The following is a 26,551-nucleotide window of genomic DNA, read 5'->3' as shown; positions in this document are numbered from 1 at the left end:
CTTTGCAATTAAGTTCCTTTTAACATGTGCAACTGTAGAAAGAGAAAAGATTCAGATGGCCAAGCCAAAGCTTCACAGAGCACTGTTCTAACTCTGATAGTAACAATTGTCAAGTTTTAACTACTGAATTCCTAGAGGTTTACTGAGGTATGTTAATGCAGACCTTACCTGTAGTCATATAGATTACATATAATCATCCGTTTATACTCATGATTTCTGTATTCATGCTTTCAAACAACCATTCAATAAAAAAGACTCACAAAATTGAATTTATGTCTATATTGTACATGTACAGACTCTTTTTCTTATCATTATTCCCAAAGTAATACAACCTAGCAACTGTTAACAAGATGTTTCTATGTTATCAATTATTGTAAAATATCCATCATTTAAAGTAGATGGCAGGAGCTGTAATTGTCACATAACAGCATGACCCACTTTCGGTTTAACAGTTGGAGCACTTCAGATACTGATGCTCATAGGAGATTCTGGAACCAATCCCTATGGGTACCAAAGAACTAAATATCTAAAATTTGTAACTTTATAACATTGAGAGAGTAAAGGACAGAAATGTCCCCATCACTTGAAATTATGTCTTTTATTTTTCTCATATGCTAATATATAGAAAAAATTTTCATAAATTCATTTGAATAATTTTTCCATTTCTTATTGGTGTGTGGCTGACTAACATGGGTCTGCTAGCTAGCCTGGGTCTAAGGTGTCCATGAAAGTTTAGAAAGAGCAGGTTAGATATAAAGCTGTCAGGTAGTGGGGTGAGCAAAAGAACTTCAAAGTTCAGTGCAGTATCTCATGCCCATTATCCTGCACATGGGAAACAGAGGCAAGAGCACTGTCTTGAGTTTGAGGGCTACATAGTAGTTTTCAGAGCAGCCCAGGTTACAGTGTGAGACCTTGTCTCTAAAAGACAAAGTGAATCGGATTTAAATCCAGGATACTATTTTGTATCAAGCTGAGTAAAAGCAGTAAGACAGAGCTGCAGGCCATCCAGGGCATGTGGACAGGCAAGCAGCCAAGGCACTTCTGACCCATGCCTGAAAGTCAGTGCTTTGGAGTCAAGTGTAGATTCCTATTTTCAGTTTGTTTAGATGCATGGCCTTGTCTGTATGCTTAACCAGAATGTCCAGTGGCTAAGAGTTAGATTCTGTGGTTGCCTTGCTTATGTTTGAGCTTTGATTTTCCATTCTCACCATGTGACAACAGGAGCATTTAATCATCGAATGTCTCAGCTGTGAGTCTAGCAATTATAGCAGAACCTTTCACAGGGTGAGTGTGAGGGTCGAGGGAGTTAATGTATGAAAAACATTAGCATAGTAATTGTGGCAAGTGGCAGACACTTATTACTCTCATTGTTAATCATCTCTGCCGTGTTCCTTCTCTATAAAATGAAAGTCATAACAGTCACCTCAGAGGGTTGCAGAAAGGAATAACTAGAAAAAGCCCTTAGCACCTGAGTGGTCGCCATGGTATTATCAGGTACATACAGAGAAGAAAACTAAGATAATTTATCATGATGACAGACTTCTTTGGGATGCACCAAGATGCCGTCCATTTATCATAGAATATATATACAAAGGCCAGCATCCTATGGTAGCACTACCCTGAATCACTTATTTTGCACAAAATGCCAGGAAAAAAAAAAAAGGGCAGGCAGTAGGAAGAAGTGTAGAGTTCTAAATTCCATCTGGGCTTTGTGTGAAAACAGTCCAGTGGTCCAGACAGCCCAGGTGATTTGCATGTTGTTACAGACCCTGAATTCCATCCCTTGACTTCCCAGGCCTCTGTGTATTCCACAGTACTGTGCTAAAACTGCTGCTTCTGTATCCTCGCACACTCCTGCCTCCTCTGGGACTGATTTACACTTCAGAGAGGACCGTAAACCTTAACTTCAGCCTCTCTTGAGAGGTGGCCCTGCTGCCACTTGCTGAGTACCCAGTACATATAATGAAACCAGGCTAACAATGAAGACATTTGGTCATGGACACAAATAATGATGCCACTTTTGAACATACTTTTAATAGCACCAGGGATAGAGTCCAAGGCCTCGTGTATGCTAGGCAAGTGCTCTATCAGCAGAGCTACTCCTCCAGCCTTAATATAATACTTTTAATGTCCATATCTCCCATGTAGTTTTACTTTTGTAACCTTTCTTCATGATTTTCTCCTTATTTTTCTCGTTCTTCACTTATCATTTATAGAACATTGAATTCATATTGCTTCTTAGTTTAACTTGTGCTGAATGAGTCTGGATGATTGATTTTTGTCCTAAGCCTGGCAACTCATTTTGATGCCTGATTCATTTTCAAGCCCTTTCTTTACTGGGTCCTTCTCTTCCCATTTTCCAGTGACTTTGGACTTGGGCTTGAAGAATTTTAAGGCATCTAGTCAAATTAGGTGAATTCCACTCCCAGCCCACCCTTCGTCTCTCTTCCCCTCACCAGACCCCACACATACACTGCTTGTCCACCCTTGAATACACAACTTAGTTACAGGAAAGAGTTTTTAAGCCTTCTCAGTACAATAACACTGAAAGCTGACCATCACAAGCAAAATAATCGAAAAATGTTGCAGAGAAAGTGAAGAGTAAAATTGAAAAGTCAAAGCATTAATGCATTGATTCAATTAACTTTCTTGTCCTCTATTCTGCACATAATTATTAAATTGATTTTTATTAATCCCTTGATGTGCTTTCTAAAATGTTTTTTATTTATTCTTTGAGAAATTCAGACAAGTCTACAATATATACAAAATACATACGATCATTTCCATCCTCATTTCCCCCTCCAATGCCTCTCAGACATTCCTAACATTTTCCATGTTCTCCTGCCAACTCCATGTCTCTCTCTGTACACACTCTCTCTCTCTCTCTCTCTCTCTCTCTCTCTCTCTCTCTCTCTCTCTCTCTCTCCTCTGTATCTGATTGGCACTGTTATCCACATACACATTGGGCCATCTACCAGAACATGGTCATCTACCAATAGCCACAATTTCAACCCCAAATGAGTATCCCTCTCCCTGCCACCATCAAATGCCAATGGCTTCTTGCCTAGGGGGAAGGCTTCCTGAGCTCCCCCTGATTCATGCAAAAATTTTGACAGATTTAATTTCGTGCAGGTCATATGGGAATAACCACAGCTTCTGTGAGTTCATGAATGCACAGCCATTCAATGCCTAGAAGGCAGCATTCCAGGACACTCTTCCTGATCCTCCCGCTCTTACATTCTTTCTTCCCCATCTGCAGCTTCTTCCACAGGGCAGAATTCATGCCTGGCACTGTTAATTTCATTAAAAGCCCTTGGCTTAGGAGGCCATAGGTCATCTTGAGGAACCATTAAAATAGCTATTTTGCTCAACTGCCATGTTTTAAACCATAGATTATTTTTCCCCTCAAAATCACACCTCATGGGAAGATCATGATAATAATCCAAATGACTTATTTATAAATTATCTAGAATAATACTTTAATATAGGATCCCCCACCTGTGTTACTCAGGCTTCTCTAGAGGAATAGAGCCAATAGAATGAATATCTAATAAAAGGGGACTTATCAGATTGGTTTACATCACACGGTCTTCGGAGTCCTGCAATGGCTGCCTTCACAAGGGAGAGTCTGAGAAGGAGGTAGTTGCTCAGTCCATAAGGTTGGATGCCCCAGCAGTCCCAATCTGTCACTGGAGGCCTGGAGGGTTTCTGGAGATTCACTGGTCTTTCTGGAAGGTGAAGAAATCTGAGATCTGATGTCAACAAAGGATAACAGCAGCTGAGCAAAAGTAGTGGATACACTCACAAACAAGGAACAAAGGCAACAGCTTTTTCCATGGCTCTCCTCACATATGGGAAACCACTGGAAGGTACCATCCATCTGGGAGAGCCCTCCCCTCTCAGTTAATCTTCCCAAAGAACATGCTTACAGACCCATCCAGAGGTGATTTTAGAACCAGTCAAGGTAGTAAACAGGATTTATTATCCCACCAAGTGTCTATTATTTATGAAATTGTGAATTTCATAAATAATATGAAAATATAAAATGAGTTTTAAGAAAATATAAATTATATGAAGTCATGAACTTTATAAATCATATGAAATTTATGCTATACATTTCATAAATACATTATAAATTATAAATAAGATTCAAGTAAAAGGGATTGAAACAAAGTAAAACTATAAAAGAAAGTAATCAGAAAAGCTTATCAATTTTTAGCTTATTCATGCATCAATATGATTTCTGTTAAGGTCGTACTTTGTGAATAGGGCTATAGGAACAGCATCTGAATTGTTAATGTCTGGTGCAGAGAAGGAGAAGGTTGAGCTGTGTATGGCAGGGGCCTGGCACTGGGTCATCTCATGAGAGAGGGAGATAAATTAGCTTTAGAAGAGTGGAGGAGCACAGACACAAGTCTCAGTTAACAAAGGAGAGGGAGATTACTCCCAGCTAAGATGGGTTTGACGGGCTTCGTTTGCCAAGTCTTTAAATGCCCACAATATGCCATGTGGAGGAGACAAAGAATGAAATACTGGCTATGCTCTCAAGCTGCTGCTTCTAGCAGTTATCTGTGGTTTAGATATGGGTATTGATTCTGTGAAAGCATCGATCAATCACTTTTGAATTAGGTCATTATCTTAGTAAAGTTGAATTCAACTTATTTCAGGCACGTTGGATCTAAAATGGTTGCTACATTGTTCATTCTAGAATATGAAGTGACTTCTTTTACATGTTACTACTTTTAAATATGTGAGTGTGAATTAGATTCAAATGAGAACCAAAAAAATGCGTATTTTGGTAAAGACCCAAATAAAACCATTGTAGTTCAGGTGACTGATTGCTGTGCCCTCTGAAGCATGGTTTAACTAAAGAGAACACATACTAACTGGTAACAGAGAAAGACATATGCCTATGCTCTCCAAGAAAAAGCAGATTTATCTTCAGAGATTAAAGCACTCATTAATTATGTGAGAAGGAGCCAGATGGAACAATTATCCTATCAGATCCCATGATCATGAATAATATCTTCTCATTTTCAGCTACACAGCTTCATATATGGGTAGACCCCCCCCCCCAGAAAAACCATTGGGAATGTTACAATGTATTTAAAATTAGAATATGCAGTCAAAGCCCCATTTCCTTTTTCTTCTTTTGTCCACCAGATGTCCCTCTTCTCAAACTTGGTGATGTGTTAAATACACAAACAAGTGCCATGCTGTGTTACTGGGGGGGGGGGGAAACCTGGTAGATGAGCTGAAAAAATTCCAGACAATCCCAACTTTCATTTTGGCAATGGAAAGTGACAATGCCTCAACAGCTACATCTAAGTGCCCTCCAGATTTGGGTCTGGCTACCTTATTCACTGTGTGGCTGATTGGCTTGTAATAACTCTGGTCACTGGGTAAGAGTCTCCTCCAAGGCAATGAGTCTATTTCTGGTCAGCTTGAATACTGGAAAAGTGTCACTTTGTAGAAATGTGTTCCTTATCCTAGCCTCAGAACCGGGATCAGTGTCAGAGGGAGGCCCCAGGATAGAGGAGTGATCACCTCATAGAATTTCATACAATGTATTTTGATCATATTCATCCTGCCCCCTTTGCTCCCTAACTCTTCCCAGACCCTGATAGGCCAATTATTCTCCTTTTACATTTTTCTACTCATAAAATGTAGCCTATATATCTGATAATTTGCATTTCCCTGGTATTTCCATACCACATCTAGTTCGGTGCTAGCCCTTCACTACATTTGCCTACTGATAGCTCTTTCCTCAGCAATCAGTTAAAATATATTGCAATGTTTTTAAGTGAAGAAACAGAAAATCAACCAAAACTATCATAGAAATAAAATGCAAATAACAGTGTAAACTTCATGAGGATGTAATGAAAACTGATCATCAGTTGGACAGTGCAATTAAATTATCGTAAGGTAAGATAGAAAAGACACACTTCTGAGTTTTGCTTTAGTGTCAAACACATAACTGTAACTACTTTGTGCGTATAGATGCAACTGGCTAGAGTTCAATGGGGTTTTGGAGTGTGAGTGTATGTGTGTGTGTGTGTGTGTGTGTGTGTGTAAACCACAATCAAAATTCATCACTTTTAATCTCCACTTTTCATTGCTTTTAAGTGGAGTGAGAACAAAAACATCCAATGTGAGTGTAGAATACTTCTACAATTTTATATGTTTTCTAGTCTATTACAATAATTTGGCAAGATTTGGGAGGCAGAATTTAAGTCTCAAACACTTTAAAGTATGTAATTGGCTTAACATAGAAATAGAAATGATCTAGTTTTGAATGTTCCCATTAGTCATCCCACATAAACGTTCTTAAATTACATCAATTATAGTAATAAAGATATTTAGCATAAACAGGTTTGGAAATATATCCCACTGACTTTTAGTAAAGAGACAAGGCATCATTGCAGGATCACACAAAGTGAGATCTTCCTCCACTGAACAAGCTCTGAGTTTTCCTGCATATGTTCTACAGAACAACCATGGCGTTCAATAAAGAGAAGGTAATTATAGAGCTGTGTTCCTACTGTGTCCTTATTATCATAGTAGGTCTTCACATTCATCATGAGTAGATTTTAGTTTTCAAAATCAATTGAGCCATAACCACAGATCCCAGGATCCATATACTTAATTCAAATGTGACTGCCTGTGATAGGATGATGCACTCCAGAGATATTTATGTTTAATTCTTTGGAACCTGGGAAAGTGTCACCTGTAATTGAAAGGGAGGAATAAGGCTACAGATGAAGCACACATTCCTCATCAGCTGGCCCTAAGCTGCAGAGAGCTTTCTGGGTTTCTGGACTCAGTGTGTTTTTAGCAGACCTTAAAAGTGGGGAAAGGGAGAGTGGAGAGGAAGTCAAAATGATACAAGGGAAGAATGAGACCACAAAACAAGGAACACAGAAGCTTCTAGAAGCTCGAATATCTCAAGAAGCAGATTCTCCCTCAAAATCTATAGAAAGGAATGTAAAGTGGATGATACCATGATTTTAGATCAGTGAAACCCAAAATTCTGACACACAGAACTATGAGGCAATTTGTGTTTATTAAGCAGCTAAGCCATATAGTTTGTTAAAGCAATAATAGAAATAAAATACAGAAGTATTCGGGAAAGAGTATTATGGATTCATCATTCAGTGAACTTAGTGTTTAAGATGTCTGTACCATAGTCACATGTATGAGAAATAGTCAAGTAAACTAAATTATACTAATACTTTGACAAAGTATAGGCCATGGGTGTGGGAAAACATGCTGGCTATGGTTTAGGTTTAAATGGGTCCTCAAGGGGTCATGTGTTAGTATTTAATCTTTGTTGCTAAGTAGTATGGGGGTAGAAATTTAATCTGACAGTGATGTCTAGAAGTGTGGCTTAGGAGGCTCAGATTAGCACTCCCTAAAATCATCTGGGGTAGATTGATGATTGGCATGTACATATTTACAAAAAGAAACAGAAAGATTAGAGCAAACAGATGAACACATGGGCTCCTTGTCTTTGGCTGTGGTAACTCCTATAGTGTCTTGGGATAGATAAGGAGATGGATCCAGATGGGGATGTTTAGCCTTAGAACTCCAGAACTGTGATCCAGAGCAAATACTTTTCTTCATAAAATTAGCCAGATCTAGGCTTTTTATTATAGTAACACAAAACAGACTGATAAAACCTGCTTCTGGGAAAGGAATGTTAACCATACTGAAAGCATCACCCATTGTTCCGGTTAGGTTAGAAGCCATGCTCCGTATTTGTCTGTCATATATGATCAAAAGATGAGCACAGAACTGCAGTAGAGCCTGGGTCCATTGTGTTTGTCAGAAGATAATTACCTCACTGGGTGGCTACTTCTTTGTTTAGCTTCATTTTTAAAAAGCCAGGATAACTGAAACTGGCCACAAAATCATGATCCTCCTGCCTAAGCTTCCCAAGTGCTGAGCTCACAGGCATGCACTACTCTGTGCAGCTACTAACATTTCTTCCCTTGTGGAGCTAGTCTATACTGTTACTCTGATGCTGTTAAAAGGAAGAGTGACTTGAAACCTAGTGCTGATGTCTTGTGGGACGTTTTATCCTTCTACCTCATTTCCCCAAACCAAATCTGACACAACTATATGCAATAGTTTTTATATACTATAACTTTGCAAATAAAGCATGTGCTGCCATTATAGAAGAGCATGCAAGTGCCTGTTTCTTGGATTTTCCTTTGTATTTTTAGCAGTTTAACTCAACTGACTGCAGCAATACAGTCAGGAAATACAAACCTTTCCACACCTCAACATGACACTGCCAACTAAATATATGCGTGTGTTGGGTTGTGTAACTACCCTGGGACACATGCAGTCCAGCACACTTGGCTTAAATTATTGATGGTGTGTTGGAAACCTTTATGGCTTGTATGAATAAAGACATAGGGAATAAAGAGGACAAATGGTGACTAGGTTGGGATATTAGCTCATGGATTTACTTCCTTTTCCTACAAAAAGATGGCCTGATAGGCATACCATATGAGCAGGGTATTCACAAAAAATTAGAATTATTGTGGAAACGTTGTCTATTTGAGATTATTAGCTTTAGGGAAAGTGGTGAGGCTGGATGTAGGGAATAATTAGTGTCATATACATAAAGAACTAGAACAATTCCGCTAGCCAAGTAAGTTTATCCCAGGCCTTTGTATTTGTGTTATTTCTCAGTATTGCTATAATCTACCTGATTCTGTTCCATTTCTAGCTATTTCTTGCCTTTGTGTTCTCATGTGTATATCTATGCTGTGTCCCTGTAATGCCGTGCTTACTCCAGTTAGTTCCCAGCTGTCTGCCCCTGCTATATCCCACCTTTAAGTGACCATATTCCTACCCAGCACTGTGATCTGGACTTTAACATACTCTCCCAGGTTTTCATCTTCTACTCTCAAGTAGTATCAACCAATGATTTGTGACATGAATTATCTTCATGCTTACAGATGCCAGGAGCTTTTATTTCTTGAGAAAACACAGTATGGAAGACTGATGTCCATATGTTTTATATTTCTGGGTTACTCCATTGTAGAGTAGATAAAGCTTATGGTAAGTAGCTAGTGGCTGGACTTAAACAAATTAGATTATTCTGGGAGCAAATCCATGTTAGTTGATAGGCACCCTTGTGAAAACATCAATCTAATGTAGTGATGTGGGTTGGTCTTTCAGGATGCCAGCTTCATGAATTGCCATCCTTGATGATGTTAAAAAGGCGTTATCTTGGAAATTTTTATTTTTTTTATAACTGAGTACTGAAAACACAAGGTCCAGTCCTCAGGATCGAGACAAGAAGCAGTACAAGGTCGATAGCTTTCTCTGAAATGACCAAAAAAAAAAAAAAAAAAAGTTGATTTGTGACTGGAAAATCGTCATGCTATTCTGCCAACAAGAGGAGTGTTTATTTCCTGTCAAGCTAGCTGTTTAGTGCTTATGAAGGCAGCTAAGTGGATTTAGCAGCACAAACTATAAGAAATGGAGAAATGTTTAGAGATTATACAGCCTAGCATCTTCACTTTACATCCAGGAGAGTGGGAAACCAAATCTGGAACCAAACCTGAGTGTCCAATATGGGACTCTATCTATAGACATTTTCCCTTCATTCCCCACCTCCTTTTTGGGGGGCGGGGTTTGAGACAGGGTTTCTCTGTGTAACTTTGGAGCCTATCCTGGCACTTGCTCTGGAGACCAGGCTGGCCTCGAACTCACAGAGATCTGCCTGCCTCTGCCTCCCGAGTGCTGGGATTAAAGCATGTGCCTGCCCCCAATGCCCAGCCCCCCACCTCCTTTTTAAGTCTCTTCCTTATATTGTGTTCTAGCACCACCATCCCCATTGAACCTAGTGTTTAGAAACCTACGTTTTATTTGCTTTAGGGGTTTCAAATTAAATATTTTTAAAGTAGGTCTTTATTTCTTTAGAGAAGAGTCTATTGAGAATATATAACATGTATCATATATATATATATATATATATTCAGCTGGATGAATTTTTAAGTAAACATTCATTATTCATTCATTTTAAAACTTTTATATATATGCCATGGTTGAGATCAGAATTGTACATAAGCAGGCTCATTGAAATGCGTGTGTCCAGACTTTGATGATCCCCCATGGAAGGCCTTACCATCCTTGGGAAGTGGGTAGGGCTAGGTTGGTGGGTGGTAGGTGGCATGGAAGGATGGGAGGGAGAGGGAACTGGGAGATTGATATGTAAAATGATTGTTTCTAAATTTAAAAAGGGAAAAAATTCATGTGTCCTAAATGTACAACTGAGAAACAAACTGGCCTAAGAGATCAAGATAAATCCACCTGATGAAGTAATTGATGATTTAGAATCTGAAAAATGAATAGGAGTTAGCCAGGCAGATAGTGGAAATGGGCGAGGTTTCAAGTTGGGAAGACAGCATTATAACGACTGATCTTGGCTATCTAGGAAAACTGTGTTGTGATGGCTAATCTTGGCTATCAATCAACTTGACACATCCTGGAAGAGGAGTTCTCAGCTGAGGGATTGCCTCCACTATATTAGCATGTGGGCATGTCTATGGGGCATTGCTACAGGAGAGCCCAGCCTACAGTGATCAGTATATCATGAGCAGCTGGACCTGGGCTGTACTAACAAAGCAGGCTGAACAAGTCAGAGGAAGCAATCCGGCAAGCAGTATTCCTCCGTGATTTCTGCCTCAAGTCCTACCTTGTCTTCTTTCTGCAATGGACTGTAATATGTAAAATAAAATACACCCCTCCCCCAAGTTGGCTTTGATCATGCTGTGTATCACAGCAACAGAAAACAAATGAGAACAAGCATGTATTAAGGTCCTGTGGCATCAAAAGGCATGTACCTTCAGAGTGTGAGCTACATTCCTAGCTCCCTTTAGACTTTTAAATCTGGCCCCGAGAACCCACTGAGCTGCCAGATTGTCCTTTAATTCCAGAGCCCAGGCATACATTCAACTTGCCACCCTCCAACCTCAGCCTCGAAGATAGTTTTGGCCCCTGATCTATGACATTCCAACTCAACACAGTAACAAAGTTCTAGTCCATTGGTCTGCAGAATCTTTGAGACAGAGCTTTTTGGGGGAGCCTCAACTCGTACAACTCCTGGTCTCAGCAGCTCCAGGTCTGCATTTCCACACAGCGTGCTCAGCTCAGCTTCAGGGCAGCAAACCCCAGTAGACAGGATCCTGTCCCTCCGCTTCACACTAGCCACAAGCCCCTCCTGGTTCACTTGCCTACATCACTTGCATGTTACTGTTGCAGCTCCTGGAGTACAGAAGTGCAGCATAAGAAAAGCCCCATCAATGAATCAGAAAATTCCCAGCATGTATGAGAGAGCCTCAATTGGTGATACTGCAGTGAACACGAAATTCTGTCCCTTTCTTTCTGAACTATTCCAGGTATTAGGAGGAACAGATTCGGTAGGGTGCAATCATATTTATGTAGATCTTAGAGGATAAGTCGAAATTTCAGTAAGAGATTTTGTTCCAGAATGTGAACATTGAAACTGAACACAGTTTTAAGTGTAGTCAGCCCTGGGCTTTAACATAATTAGGGTGTTCCAAGAAGAAGCCTCCATTTAAGTGGCAAGCTCCTCACTGGCAGATTTCCTGACCTTAAGAAAGACTAAGACTTAAGCTACCCAGGAGCAATGAGGGTGAGTCAGTGGCTATAAATACGGCTGGAGATGAGGAAGGCATTCTTAGGAAATAAGAAAGTGTCGTGTGACAACATGCAGGTAAGCCAAAAGGCAGACCTAAAATGACAGCTTGCGTTCTGTCCTCCTGGGCTGGCTCTTCTAGAATACCAGCCAAAGGAAAAATGGTAACCCGTGTGTGCAGGCTGGTCTGCTTTGTAGCTTCTTTTGTAATAACAGAACACTTGACGCTGAATGAAGCCAGGCATTTCACAGCTGGTGAGAGACATTGGAGCCCTGATTGCCTCTGATTATGTCTTTTGCACCTGCAGGCTCAGCGAATCCCCTCACACTTTCCTTGGCTGCCCCGTCCTTGTTTATTGAAAGTGACAAAAATGGGTATCTAAAGAGCTTAATTAGGTCCCTGATGACTATGGCTATCAGTAAATTAAGAGTATTGAGTTCAAAAGAGCAAGACAATGTCTTCTGATGAATTGGCAATAAAGTGGTTTTGACCTTGCTCCTACCACCACGTTCACAAATGAAAATGAGCACTAGCAGTTACTAGTCATTGCTTAGATGAGGTTAAAAGTGTGGGTTTCTTGGTACAGGTCTCTACTCACTGAAGTCATCTGTGAACTCCACCAAGTTATGTAACCTCTCTAGTTCAGCTTTTTAATTAACAGTAACTTCTTTTTCCTTTTGGATTGCTATGATGATTTAAAGAGCTAATATATAATAAGACTTTAGAAGTGACTAGCAGTAGATCATTTACTCTCATTAGATAGGTCACTATGCCAAGCCTTGCTAGACATTCACCATCCAGCAGTGAACAACATGAATAAAGTCTCTACCTTCATGGATCCTGGACTGGTATATGGCTATAGGCAGTTCATAACTAATTTTGTTTTCACTGTTCCAGATATGTCATTTAAATGCACAAAGCAAACTAACATCACCTATGGGCAACCTCCATCCTATCCCCAGCAATGACTATATTCCTGCCTGAGGACATCCTCTAGCCGAATCATGAGTGCTGATAGCTTCATCAATTAAGGCACCAATGGTGGTCCTGAGGTTCGGGGGTATCCACAGCTTTATATCTTAGGAGATAATGAAAAGCTCTGGGATTCCTGGCACTGGTCACAAATATTCTTTATCCTCTGTAGTATACTGAGGACAAAACCTGAGGTTTTCTTTAGTCTCTAAAATATGGCTTTGGGGTGACATTGGTCATTCCTAGGCGGAAGCTTTGGGAGCCAGTATGAGCTAATTGTGCTATTTTCCCTGTCCTAAAATGGAAACCATCTCAGAAAGTCTTCCTCAGACTAGGTCTCTGATACTGCAGTGAGCAAAATCCCTTCAGACATGGAGTTCCTGAGTGAAAAAGTATTATTTATTTTTAAGCTATTCTAAGTTTAGAATCACTTGTTATGCAATATAAGTATGCTAACTGTACATCACACACAGGTACAACTGTACCTCCCACATCAACTTTTTTCGGATGAGATGCTGCCCCTTCCTTCCTTCCTTCCTTCCTGCCTGCCTGACTGCCTTCCTGCTTTTCTTTCCTCCTTTCTTTTTTTCTTGTTATAGTGTCCTCTGTGACCCTAGTGGTAAATCCAGAATGCTGTTCCCTAGGAAGAGAATCAGAATAAGAAAATAAACAATGAGCATAAGGCCAAACTCTGGGGTTAAGGTCCAGCTCACCAACTCCTTAGTTTTGTGACCTTAAATAAATCAATTAACATCTGAGCTTCAATTTACTTAAAGAAGAGAGATAATATTCAAGTGTGTACTAACATACCCCCAAACAGAAAACCACTGGAGTTCTTAAAACCTCATGGATAGGCTCAACTACCTGATCCCATGACATGTTGAGCCTGGACCCCCGCTGATTAACAGATAAACTTGAAAAGTATGGGCTCGTTGGATGCTTGACCTGTGAGTACAATGCCTGGTCTTCTGCTATGACTCAAAGTACATTATTCAGTCCAAAGGAGACGTGACAACTCTATTTCAAGGGAACCATTTGCTTCTGCCCAACTGTATAGAACAATGATCCTTGAAAAGAATGATCTTTGAAATGCCTGAGGGAAACAAGCTTAGATCTAAAACATACAGAATGCTGATTGCTAAAATCTATAAACAGATCTATTTAGCCCCAAGTTACACTCATGGATATTTCCATGTCATACATACACATGACTTGCAATAGCCTGAAGATTCCTCCAACTTTGAGAAACTCAGGGGTTAGGGTTAGGGGAAGGTAGTGTCAGGTCATTTGTCCTTCACTACCAAGTAGAATTCTTCACAATTTTTACTTCCAGGAAATCTTAACAGTGTGATCTAGTTTAGATTCATTCATTCAAACGTTTATTGATTGCCTAATGTGTGTGTGTGTGTGTGTGTGTGTGTGTGTGAGAGAGAGAGAGAGAGAGAGAGAGAGAGAGAGAGAGAGAGTCACTTTCTAGACATGCCTGAGGAAGCTGTGTTTGCACACCTATAGCTCCTTATATGTGTCTGTGTCTCTGTTAACAGTTTTGGATGACATACTTATTTGGTTCACACTACAAAGACCTTTAGTATATGAAAAGACAGTTTGTTAGATTTGTGTCTGTGGCATCATTCTTGGTATAGAGAACACAGGGGATTTTGATAAATTTCAAAGTGGAAAAAATATCAGGAAATAGAAAACTAGCTTCCATGTCCATTCAATTCCTTTCTCCCCCAAAAAATATTTAGTAACATCATGTTATCAAGAACCACTAATTGGTTCGTTTTGTTAAAAAAAAAAAAAAGACAAGTTTCCTTAGATGTACTTATGCATTGCATGAAGTGCTTTGCTCATAGGAGGTGTGAAAAATGATACACACTGAGAAACAAGCCTGGCTTGGGCAAAAGTCAGCCTTGGAAGGTGGCTGTAGACATGCTTCCTGCCATCACTTAGCCTAAATGCTGTGGAAACATATATCCATCCAGGGGTCAGTGTGTAATTCTTTCCATTTGAGAATATTGTCTTTGTGTGCTTATCCCATTCCAAGTAAGTGAAAAATAAATAAATGGAAAGAAAAGAGAAATGGCTACTTATATATTACCTTTGAATTATATGAGTTCATATAAAAACCATGTAAGAATAGAGAAGTGTTTTTCTGATAAAGTAATATCAAATCAGTTTGAAGATTGAAGGGCTAAAATTATAAATACAAAATGGAGGCTCTCAAAGGAGAAAGGGGCCAGTCATAGGGAGAAAAGAAAGTAAAAGAGGGCTTAGTGGTGGCATTCTCATGCTGAGCTGCAGTTGCCTCTTGACTGCACAGGCTTATTGTGTATCTATGCTGTGTGTGATTACCTCAGGAGATAAGGCTCACCTTTATTTAGTTAGCGTCATACCCACACCCATTCATAAGTTCAAACCCAATCCTCATTGTGATGGTATGTAGATGGGGGATTTCCATAGCTGATTAGGCCAAGAGAGCAGAGTCACTGTGCCTGGGATAAGTGGCCTTGTAAGAAAGGGTCTGCAGAGTTCCCTTGCACTTTCTGCTATGTCAGGGTTACAATTGGGAGCTAACTCTCTGTGACCCAGGAAGTCAGATGGTAATTTGCTGTATTCACCCCAGCAGCAAAGACAGATGCCTTCTCTTATTAGGGCCTTATGTGCCTTGCATCAAAGTATATTTTGGGAGCTGGATAGACATGGACCTTGCCCTTCTTTCTGTACCTTGCATTCTGGTGCAGAATATATACAACCTACAACTAAACACTTGAGTAAGATAATGACAGATTAAGTGTCTCAAAGATGGTAGTAGAGGGACTATATCTGGGATAATGCTAGTTTAGGAAGAAGAAAAGGACAAAGAAAGGTATCCTAAGGCGTTTGAATGGAAGAATTTGAATAGAAGTCAGAGTCATGAGAAGATTATCATGGAAAGCTGCATGCAGAGCATTTTATAGTCAGGGCTCAGGGAGTGGCAAAGGCCCTAAGGCAGGAATAAGTCTGGAAGATCCAGAAGAGAAGGGACGGTAATATCATTGGGAGGCAGGATTCCAGTGAAGAGGATGTAGGTTTCAGAGCCCACAGAGCCTTGCAGAAGATGGCAAGGTCTCGCGGTTTCCTCCTGGACCAGATGAGTCAGTGAAGTGCATTAGACAAGAGATTGATGTGATCTGTTACAAAGGGCCAATGGATTCAGTATTTTGCAGTCACTCCTATTCCTATTTCTGGCATCAATTTGCATTTTCCAACTGAAATCATGTGGCTGACAGGTCCAAGTGCACTTAGAAGGATGAGTGGAATAGATATTGAAAAGCAGAACTATTTCAAGGGAAACCTGGGGTGAATGTTCGCTCTGCTTCTCACTGCACCCAGCTTAGCTGGATATGGTTTGCAGAAAGCATCTCCTAAGAGTTATTAGACATCTAAAGGAGCTTCGAGCAGAGGAGTTGGAAGCAGCAGGGCTCATTAGCACAGGTCGGACTACACCAGCTCCTGTACTGGAGTGTGAGCTGAGTGTGAATGCCCTGCCTTCCCACCTCCTTCTCACCTTCCCCATTATCGCCATCCATTTGCACCTCACTCCTTCTCTCTCACCTCATTAGCACAGTTCCATTTCCAGATCAATTGAAGGAGACGTGTTACCAACAATCTCTTACTCTACTACAACTCCTTCTCTTTCCCCTCTCCCCTCCCCCAACCTCACTCCTTCTGACCTCAATTTCTAGCAAAGCTTCGCTCAGGATTTCATAAAGTTGCTGATAAAAATTTTTTAAATCCCTAATGATAGTTTCTATAAAAGAAGGATACTAATGTATTTAGATAAGGTAATATAGTCTTTTTCTTTCTTACTTACATTTTACAATTTTTTTCCAAAATGTCTTCCTATATAAATCAAACTATCCTTGAACTCAGAGAACTGCCTGCCTCTGCCTCCCTAGTGCTAGGATCAGAGGTATGCACCACCATACATCCAGGAGGTCCATGCCAGGCCAAGGGATACAGTCTTAAGAGAACTTTAAAACATTAAAATAAGAAATATCCAAATATTTCCCAATCCAAAAACAATGAGAATAATAAAACTCCATTGTGATGCCAGCAGCCAATGTCTTGCATGGTTATTTTATGTTCAGTTTCCTCCACTATTTGCTGAAGAACTTTTTCTGTGCTAGGCACGGTGCTAGATGTCAAGGGATGTGAAAACTGGTAAGGACACGGTCTGCCCTCTAGAAGAAAGCATCCTATGGGAGCACAGCACCAGAGATGCTGTGCATCAGGAGCCTTTTCATGGGGATGCTTTTCTTCAAGAGGACACATAAATGAATGGAAGGGTAGTATCAACACAGCTTTGGGAAGGCATAACAGGACTTAAGGACAGACTAGATAGCACGATCTCTAAAAGCTCTAAGGCCAACTTCTGCCTCTTTTCTCCCTTAGCACTAACCCCACATAGTAGTTTGTACTGTGTCGTTTCCTAGTGGGCACTTGGAATGGTGCGATTTGCATGTGTAGCAAGGCAGCTGTAGATCAAGGCCCTCAGGCTCCCACCTCCATCACTGTCTAGGAGAATTTGGACAATTACTTCACCTTTTTACCAAGTTTATTTACTTCACTATAAACTAGAATAAAAATACTGCCCAACTAGTGGAGCTATTAAGAGGGATAAATACAGAAAAGTGTGTTGAATAGTCCAGGAGAACCTCCCAACACCAAATGATGGCAGTGATCACTAATTCTACAAAGTCATGGTCAGAAGAGCAAATGACAATCATCTTTGGTCCTAATAAAATGTTTTTAATCTTTGGTGTTATACATATGCCTCTTGATCAAGTCACTGCCAAATATTTGTAAACAAGCCCATGCTCTCCAGCACTGGGTTAGGAAATCACCCCAGATTTCCAGATCACTGACACTTTGCTGTTCTGTCCTGCCTTGGGCAAAATGTACTCCATGTGCCCTACATCATTTCTTTCATTGTTACAGTTGCATATATAAAAATAAAATCATATGTAATAATAGATAATAACACTTTTCTGTCCCATTCTGTCTCAAGCATAACTAAAAGATGGTCTAAAATGTCTGAAGAGTCAGACATGATGGTTCACACCTGTAATCCCAGCACCCAGGAGACAGAAGCAGAGTCATCAGGAGTCTGAGGCCATCCTTTGCTATGTAGTGAGTTTGAGGCCACTGTGAGCTACATGAGACCTTGTTCTAAAATTAAAGTGGACATGAGGGACCTCTAAAGAATTACATAGTATTTTGTATGTTTTCACAAAGGAAAAAACATCTATCGGTGTGCACTCAGGTGTGCTTGTGCATCCTTATGCACGCTTTTTGTTGCTAGAGGAAGTACAAAGGGAAAGTTTTAAGAGAAAGAAATGTTAAAGTCCACAAATGGTTTTTGAATTGAGTTTTGGGGAAATATCCAAATGATTACACACACACACACACACACACACACACACACTTAATGCTGAAGTATCAAATTTACAGTCCTTATCAGCTTTCCCAGTGCTTAGATTCCAGACATATGCCACCATGCCAGGCAGGCTTCAGGGCATTAAGTGTATTGGCACAAAACTCCACAGGACTGATGTGTTATAAGATGACAGGTCACGTCAACCATAGGCATATAAAGCCTGTGACTTTTGAAAATGGTCAAAAGAGCATTTGAAAATGATTTCTTTGGGGGAACATTTATTGAAATTCCTTCCTTCCCAGCCACAGATGGATCCAATTAGTTTCCTTCCTCTATATTCATTCAGTTCCTGTCTGGAAGGTGGGAGGGGTTATTTATATATGTGTGAACTGGGAGAAAGGAGGCCTCCACAGCTTGCCATCTAACTGCACGCAGAATTCTGGCACCTTCTGCTTGGCCCTTGGCTGCTTCCCCACATGGTGTCTGGTACAAGAGACATAAAATTATGAATAAACCAATAATTGTCCCAGCTTCTACAGTGCAGGACACATGTTTTTCATGAACATTACAATTCCTTTTTTTTTTTTTTTTTTTTGAATTTGAGAGAGAATTAAGCCTGGGTTCTGACATTAATTTCCACTTGTCTTCCTCTTGGCAGAGTGGGTTGTTTATTCCTGTCACAGAGAAGCATTAACTCTTTTTGCATGTTTTACAAACCTAACTCCCTTTTTAGAAATAGAAACCCTTGCTGTCTTTACCATGCATTTGTATGGATTCCAACTGATAATTCCAGGCAGCTTATGTTTTCAATCATTTTCTGTGGTCTCTATTTTGGGGTTACACTAAAAAAAAATCAGCTGTTAAATGCAGCATTTCTTGTTTTCCTTGTAATTCTTGGACACCATGGCCTTGTATACATTGGTGCTCAATAATACTTATATTTAAAGTAACTTCCCTAAAACTCTAGGGTTGATTCCTTCTATTACAATTTGTTATCCAGTATCTGCTTGCCTCACCTCTTACTCCTTTCCCTCTTGCAATAGGCTCCACACATATTACCTTGTTGCTAGCTCTCAGTATGTCAAACTTAGTTTCATATCAAGTTATTACAAGTAATGACCATTTTCAAACGTATTTGGCAATTATCTGAGCAATATTGACAAATATCTCTCTTAAACATACTCCTTTCTTGAAGGACCCCATCCTGCATGGACAACTGCCTGGTAGTTTTCCCCATCCATTGACATTTACTTTGGAAAGTTAAGTAGAGAAAATTGTGACAATTGTAGGAACTGTGAGGACTTTATTTACAACAACCACATAGGTGTCAGGACTGCTGATAGATGAAGCTCATACCTAAGGACAAAAAAAAATGTATAGACAATAAGCAGAGTGGTTGGAAGAAAGTGACAAAAACAAGACATCAAGATTGATTGTCTTTAGTAGTATTGCTACATTGACTTGCCAGGATTCTTGTTGAAGGCTGACTGTGGTGGTTTGAATGACAATGGCAACCATTGGCTCATAAGGAGTGGCACTACTAGGAGGTGTGGCCTAGATAGAAGAAGTAGGTCCCTGGGGATGAGCTTTAGGTTTCAGGAGCTCAAGGCAGGCCCAGTAGTTCACTGGCTCTTGCTGCCTCCCAATCTAGAGAAGAAGAGAAGTCATCAGTCCTCCCTGTCTACTCTGTCCCTTCCTCCAAATAGAGCATGTAATCACATTTTCTCCACCTTACTACTTTCTCTCCTATCTGTTCTCAGTCTTCCAAAGCCTACATAGTTAATTTTGGTTGGCTGGTGGCTAACTCCTCCCTCTGACTCCAATCAAGCTTTAGAACACTATCAAGATATCATACAACATTTTCCCCTTTAGGTCTAAAAACAAAAAGAAAAAGAAGATCACTTGTTGGGCATGGCAAGATATGTCCAGGGGTAGAATAATGCCACAAATGTTATAGGGGTAACCAACAACTTTCTGATGGGATTTAAGACCTTTTCCACAAGGAAAACACCTAATACTGTGAATCTGGCCAAGATCCATGATTGCAGAGTTCACAGGCCCCAAAGTAAACCTATTACTACTACTACTATTTTGCTAAAGGGACACAGTACCAAACTACCCTCTAAATCATTATTTCTATTCCCATAAATTAGCACAGCTCTCAAACCTCATCAGAGAAGTTTCTCACAACTAGCCAATTCAGAGAATAAGTGTCTGTGGATTCCTCACCAAAAATCTTATCTATTGGCATCTATTACAACCTTTCTCCAAAAGGCTCAAGGACCATCACAAAAGAGGGTTGGAAAGAGTGTAAGAACCAGACATTGTGGGGATCAAAGTGAAACAAAGCATTCTGGGTATGACAGGACCACTGGCTCTCATGAATTCAGATGGTGTTGCCTGCATAAGACTTGTACAAGATCAGGCCATCAGCTTATAAGTGGGGGCTTATGAGCCCCTAACACTAGCTGAGGAGTCACTGACAATTGTTGCATTCTGGAGGAAGGAATGTCAGTGTTGTTTAAGGGTGTGGTTCCTGGCAGGTCACCTATGCTCCTGTAGAAGGCTCCACACCCATGAGTATGTGGACGTCACAAACTGGATTCGGTACTGCTGACAAATTTACTTCCTGAAATATACCCATTCCATTTCTTATAGGATATAGTACTGTATGAAACACTGCTGTTTATTGAAATAAGCATTTTGAACCAGCATTTTCTTTAGAGTCACTCTGTTTTCTCAGACCACTGAGCTTCACTATGTACAAAAACAATACAATAGTCTAGAGATTCTTTATTTCCATCCAAAAGAATTTATTTATTATTTTTGTTAAAGAATACAGACTAAGCTTTAAAATAACACTGCCAAGCAGCCCAGGATTGGTAGGGAAGTCTTCATAGGCATTACAGGCATCTGCCTTTTCCTAATCTTTTCTAGTAAAATTAGATAAAGAAATTTAAAATAAGGATAACACCTATGCCACAACTGGCAACATTAGTACAAAATCAGTTGCACAAAAAAAGAAAAGAAAAAAAACCTGAGCAGGAAAGTAGTCTTTACCTCAATAGAATCTACTGATTCTTTGTTTTGAGACAGGTCTATGTAAACCAGTAAGCTGCTAGGTAGCCCAGGCTGGCCTTGAATTTATCATTCTGCCTCAACTTCTCAAGTGCTGAGATTACAGGTGTGGGCCACCACACCTAGAAAATTTTTTCTATGCTGTAGCAAATACTTAAACAGTTTAAATATATGTGAACTAGCTGTAGGGCCATATAAGCTATACTGTCTCCCTTTGTTAAACACAGCTAAATGATCTGATAGAACATAAGAAGCAATACATGAGTTCTCAAATTAATGGAGAGAAGAAGCCAAGTCCCATAATCAGTTGGAACCCTTTGAGTTATCACGTTTTTATACTGCCCTTCTCTACATGACTGTGTGCTTAAAACACTACAATTAGCAAAATGTTCAAAGAAAAGAAATTAATGCAAGATCAGGTAACTAGGGAAAACACACAGTTTTACCAAGTCTTCAGTCTGGATGATGGAGTCAGGGTCTTCTTACTTCTTCAAAAAATATTGCAGTTGTTCCTGTAAGAAAATGATCTGCTCATACTTCTGCTTCTCCTGCAACTTGAGCTGTTCTAGCACAGCCTGGAAATGACTCTTGAGGGTCGCATTTTCCAATTTACTGAGGAGATCTTTCTGTCGTTGTGCTTTGGCCTGAATCTCTTGGAGCTTTTTCTCCTTGTGATTTATCAGCTTCTGAATTCCCAAGATAACTGAACTACAACCTTCCTTAGCTTCGCACAAGTTAAACTCAATAAATTTGGCTTGCAGCTCCCTTTCCAAATCTTCTTCAGAATCACCTTCCGTCTCCTCCTCGTCTTCATCATCCTCCTCATCCTCCTCATCCTCGTCTTCATCATCATCCTCCTCATCTTCATCCGCCACATCTTCATCCGCCACATCTTCATCCTCCACATCTTCATCCTCCACATCTTCATCCTCCACATCTTCATCCTCCACATCTTCATCCTCCACATCTTCATCCTCATCCTCATCCTCATCTTGATCGTCATCGGGATGGCTAGAATCACCGAACGTGCTCTGAGGCACAGCACATTCCAATGAGCTAGGACCACTCATTTCGGTGGGTACCGGAAGCCCTGGAGTATGGGTTTGACTCTGGACTGCCTTGGTCTCCTCATCTACAACGATTTCCCATCGGGTGCTGATGGCTTCGGCGTCTGACCTTAGCAGTCTCTTCACTTCCTTTTCCACCTCCTTAGAATCAATGTAGCCACTGCAGCTGTCTTCGCTCTGCTTCGCGTCGGGCAGCTTTCTTGCAGGCTTCCGAAACCGCTTCTTTCGGACATTCTTCAGTGGTGGTGTAATGCCATGCTTCCAGATATAGTTTTTCTCCATTTCCCCTTGCCTGCCTGTGGCGGTGGCACCGGCGGAAGTAGCCGGCTCTTCTGGGGAAGCGCAGCCACCGCCCTCGGCACTGCACACCAGCATCTGGGAAACATCGGCCGTTTTATAGAAGGTCTTCCGATCGTGAGTCTTCAGGCTCCCGATGACACAGGGCAAGTCAACGACCCTGGCCGACAGCGAAACGTTGTCGACCTGCACAACAGCATGCCGCGCATCGGGAGACAGGTCGATTTTCAGTTTATCCTTCATGGTGGGATCTCCAGAACGGATGATTTCCCGGACAGTCGAGGCGTGTTCCGGGGGCAGGCGCAGAATGAACTGGCTCTCGAGCTCGTGAGGGCGGTTGTCTCGCTTTTTGCTCATCTCGGCTCTCGGGCCTACTCGCGCCAGTGCTGATGAGGCTGTGGGGTCTGAGTTCGACCCTCAGCCCTGGGGACCCTGGAAAGGACAAGGGAGGGTTTGTGCTTGCTTGCTTGCTCAGGGCTGTTGGCTGCAGTGGGACACCAAGGGTCAGGAGGCCTGGGGTTCTGTCCTGACAGGGAGGGTCAGTCGGGGGTCTGTCCTGACGGGCAGGGTCCCCGGGGGTGGGGGGTCTGTCCTGACGGGCAGGGTCCCTCAGGGGGTCTGACCTGATGGGCAGGGTCAAGAGGCCTGGGGGATCTGTCCTGATGGCAGGGTCCGTCGGGGGGTCTGTCCTGATGGGCAGGGTCAGGAGGCCTGGGGGGTCTGTCCTGACAGGCAGGGTCAGGAGGCCTGGGGGGGGTCTGTCCTGACAGGCAGGGTCAGGAGGCCTGGGGGTCGGTCCTGATGGGCAGGGTCCCTCAGGGGGTCTGACCTGATGGGCAGGGTCAAGAGGCCTGGGGGTCTGTCCTGACGGGCAGGGTCCATGGGGGGAGTCTGTCCTGATGGGCAGGGTCCATGGGGGGGTCTGTCCTGACGGGCAGGGTCCCTGGGGGTCTGTCCTGACGGCAGGGTCAAGAGGCCTGGGGGTCTGTCCTGACGGGCAGGGTCCGTCGGGGGTCTGTCCTGACGGGCAGGGTCAGGAGGCCTGGGGGTCTGTCCTGACGGGCAGGGTCTGTAGGGGGTCTGTCCTGACGGCAGGGTCCGTCGGCACCGGCACCGGGCCCTGGCACCTCCGTGTGCCCACACCCACACTGCCTCCTCACAGGCCGTAGGCCCCCAACCGCTGCCTCACGCCTCCCTCCCTCCGCAGGCCCGGACGCCTCTGGGTGCCTGCATGCCTCGCGTCGCTTCTGCACGCCACCGCGGGCCTCGCGGCCTCCACGTACCACTCTGTGCCTCCGCAGTCCTCCACAGAGTCCTCCACGAGCCTCCCTGTCCTCCTCAGTCCTCCACACAGTCCTCCTCAATCGTCCCAAGCGGTCCCCACGCCTCCATCCACCTCCGACTGCTGCTCAACGGACGGACGGCAGCCAGCCTCGAGGCAGCACGCGCGTCCGCACGTGACCGGAACTTACTTCGAAAAGGGGTTTCCAGGCTGGCAGGTGGGCGCGCGCTAGAGAGGCACTTCCGGTCAGGAGCCCCCTGGAGGAAACCCCCCCAAGCTTCCCACTGGGGAGACATCCGGCCTGCGGGTTGCTTCCAGGGCTTTTCTTGTGTGTGTGTGTGTCTCTTGCTTTCTGTTTTTCCACCATCCACCACGAAAACTGCGGCCTGGTTGGTGGCTCTCTCTGGGCCGTTACCTTGGAGCCAGGACTGCGCATGCGCTACAGGACTCTTGGCCGGGTCAACCGAAATCAGCCCCCTCCTTAGCCGGTCCCAGTCCCAAAGCCACAAACATGGGATGGGGGGGCGGACCTTTCCTAAACAAATGTTTCCTCGTGGTATGAGTTATAGATGCCAACCTAAAAATTGTATTTAAAACTGGGAGCTCTTTGCTTGTAACTGTAGACATGCCACAATGACTTTTTACCCCCAAACAGCCTAGTGTTGGGTCACAAAAATACAGTACTCTCTTTTCATTGACAAAGAACAACCACTAAGATCTGGAACACCGCACTGGGGTAATACAAGTATCCAACCTGAAATCTCTGTATAGTTGTTTCTAGACAGGCCTTTAGAAAAAAAAAAACAAAAAAAAAACGAGAGGGTGAGCGTGAATCTATACAATCCAGCGAGGTTATTGTTGTTATTGAGGACAATCTACAAATACACAACTTTTCACTTTTCATATATCTCGAGCCTTTAAATAAAACTTAAATTTAAAGACAAATGCGTATTATAAATACTGACATGTCGCACAAATGCATTATGTGCTACTACTGAAGGAATTTTAAATAGCCTTAGTTTCCCCTTCTGCTATCTTGAAGTAAAAGAGCAGTACAGCAGGGCATTCATTTTGATCACTCACCTACATAACAGCAGAAATAATTTTGAAGGTCTACTACAGCCCTGTTCTTGGTGAGATAACGTATGAATAGACTTCAGCCATTGTTAGGTACTTATGTATGAGTATCATAAAGCACGAAAATAAATCAAGAAACTGAGGATAATAAAATTATCTGTAAATCCTTAATATAAAAGTCTGGATCAACTTTATTATTGAGTTTGTAAAACTCAAACTACAACTGAGGATATGAAAATTTTTTAAAGGGTGATGGGGAAGAGATGATCTCATGTAGCTCAGGCTAGCCTCAAAATAACCAAGCAGTAGCTAAGGATAACCTCCCAATGCTGAGATTACAAGTGTGCATTTCATTGGTTGCTAAGCATTATTGAAAATAAAAGTAACTCTTACACAAAATTTTTGTGGTAAGTTAGAGTTTTTTTAAATATCTATATGATGAGATACACACACACACACACACACACACACACACACACACACACACACATAATCAACAACAGAAAGATGAGACAAATATAATCAAAGAAAGGAGCCAAGGCCCAGCTCTATAAAGCAACAGAACTTGGCAATGTTAATCACTTTGAGTCAAAGATACAAGAAAGGGGTTGTGGAATCTCCCTCTATGACTAAGGAAAGCCTCTGAGGTCAGGCTTGTCCTGCATAGAGGTCTAGAGAGGTTCTTGAGTGAAGCTATGAAATAAAGCCTGGATTGTATCAGAGACCTCACGATTTTGGAGATGCCAGAGTCTTGTGATACCTAACAAGGAGAGCTGCACTCAGAATGTGGAACCAGCCCAAGAGAAAGAAGTGTGTTTCAGTCAATAGAGCTGGGAGGAGTTGGAGTTCTGAAGAGTGCTTTAACACCAAACATGGTGATGCAGAATTTGGAGTTTGCCCAACTAGTTTTCAACCTGGCTTTGGCAGGTTGGTCCCTTTCCCTCCTTTTTGGAATAGTAATGCATACCATCGTGTGTTGGAAGTATGTGATACGTGTTCTGATTCTGCTCCAATGCCGGCTCTCTTGCCATGATGCTTCCTGCCATGAAGATAATGGACTAAACTTCTGAAACAGTAAGCAAGCCTCCAGTTAAATGCTTTCTTTCATAAGAGTTTCCTTTGGTCATGGTGTCTTTTCACAACAATAGAGCAGTGACCAAGTATACAGTTTTATGTAACAAATAGCTTAATTAGTTTTTAAACAGATATAAAAGTTACCCAAAAAGAAAATTCTAAAAAGCCAAATGAAATAGTCATAAATAACATTTCTACTGATCTCTTTCTTCACTTTAATAGATCCTATTATATTCTCATAATACTGTTCTGCCATCAGGTCAGTACTTGCCTTCAAGACTGAACTGTTTCATGCTTAATCATTTATTCTATCCTACTGGGGTTTTTTGGTGGTGACTACTACTATAGTAACGAACTTATTTAAAGTTTGTTTTTCCCCAGGAATGTGTATTCATTTTCTTATTTGCATACACACCTCAGTAAAGGTCCTTTTCTTGGGTTGCATTATTCATTTCATATTTATTTGTAAATATTTGTCTGCCACTGCACTACGGTGAGTTTTATCATTTGTAATGAAATTCTAGATAAGAAGCTTCAGGAAACATTTGTGCTACAGATAAAGAATGGTGAGTTAAAGAAGTGACTAAGTGGAAAACTATTTTTA

The 26,551-nt window shown here is 41.7% G+C and overlaps 1 protein-coding gene across 1 annotated transcript; it reads right to left on the bottom strand.

Moving 5' to 3' along the window:
- Nucleotides 1-20,950: 20,950 nt before the first annotated feature.
- LOC100761147 (transcription initiation factor TFIID subunit 7-like) lies at nt 20,951-22,934 on the bottom strand. The gene has a single exon (XM_035451573.1). The coding sequence runs from the start codon at nt 22,869-22,871 to the stop codon at nt 21,633-21,635; it is 1,239 nt and encodes a 412-aa protein (XP_035307464.1). The 5' UTR covers nt 22,872-22,934; the 3' UTR covers nt 20,951-21,632.
- Between the last annotated feature and the right edge of the window lie 3,617 nt (nt 22,935-26,551).

The sequence above is a fragment of the Cricetulus griseus genome (genome assembly GCF_003668045.3).
Source record: "Cricetulus griseus strain 17A/GY chromosome 1 unlocalized genomic scaffold, alternate assembly CriGri-PICRH-1.0 chr1_0, whole genome shotgun sequence".
Classification (NCBI taxonomy): domain Eukaryota; kingdom Metazoa; phylum Chordata; class Mammalia; order Rodentia; family Cricetidae; genus Cricetulus; species Cricetulus griseus.
Note: the sequence above shows the minus strand (reverse complement) of the source record. Positions and strands in the feature narration are given on the sequence as shown.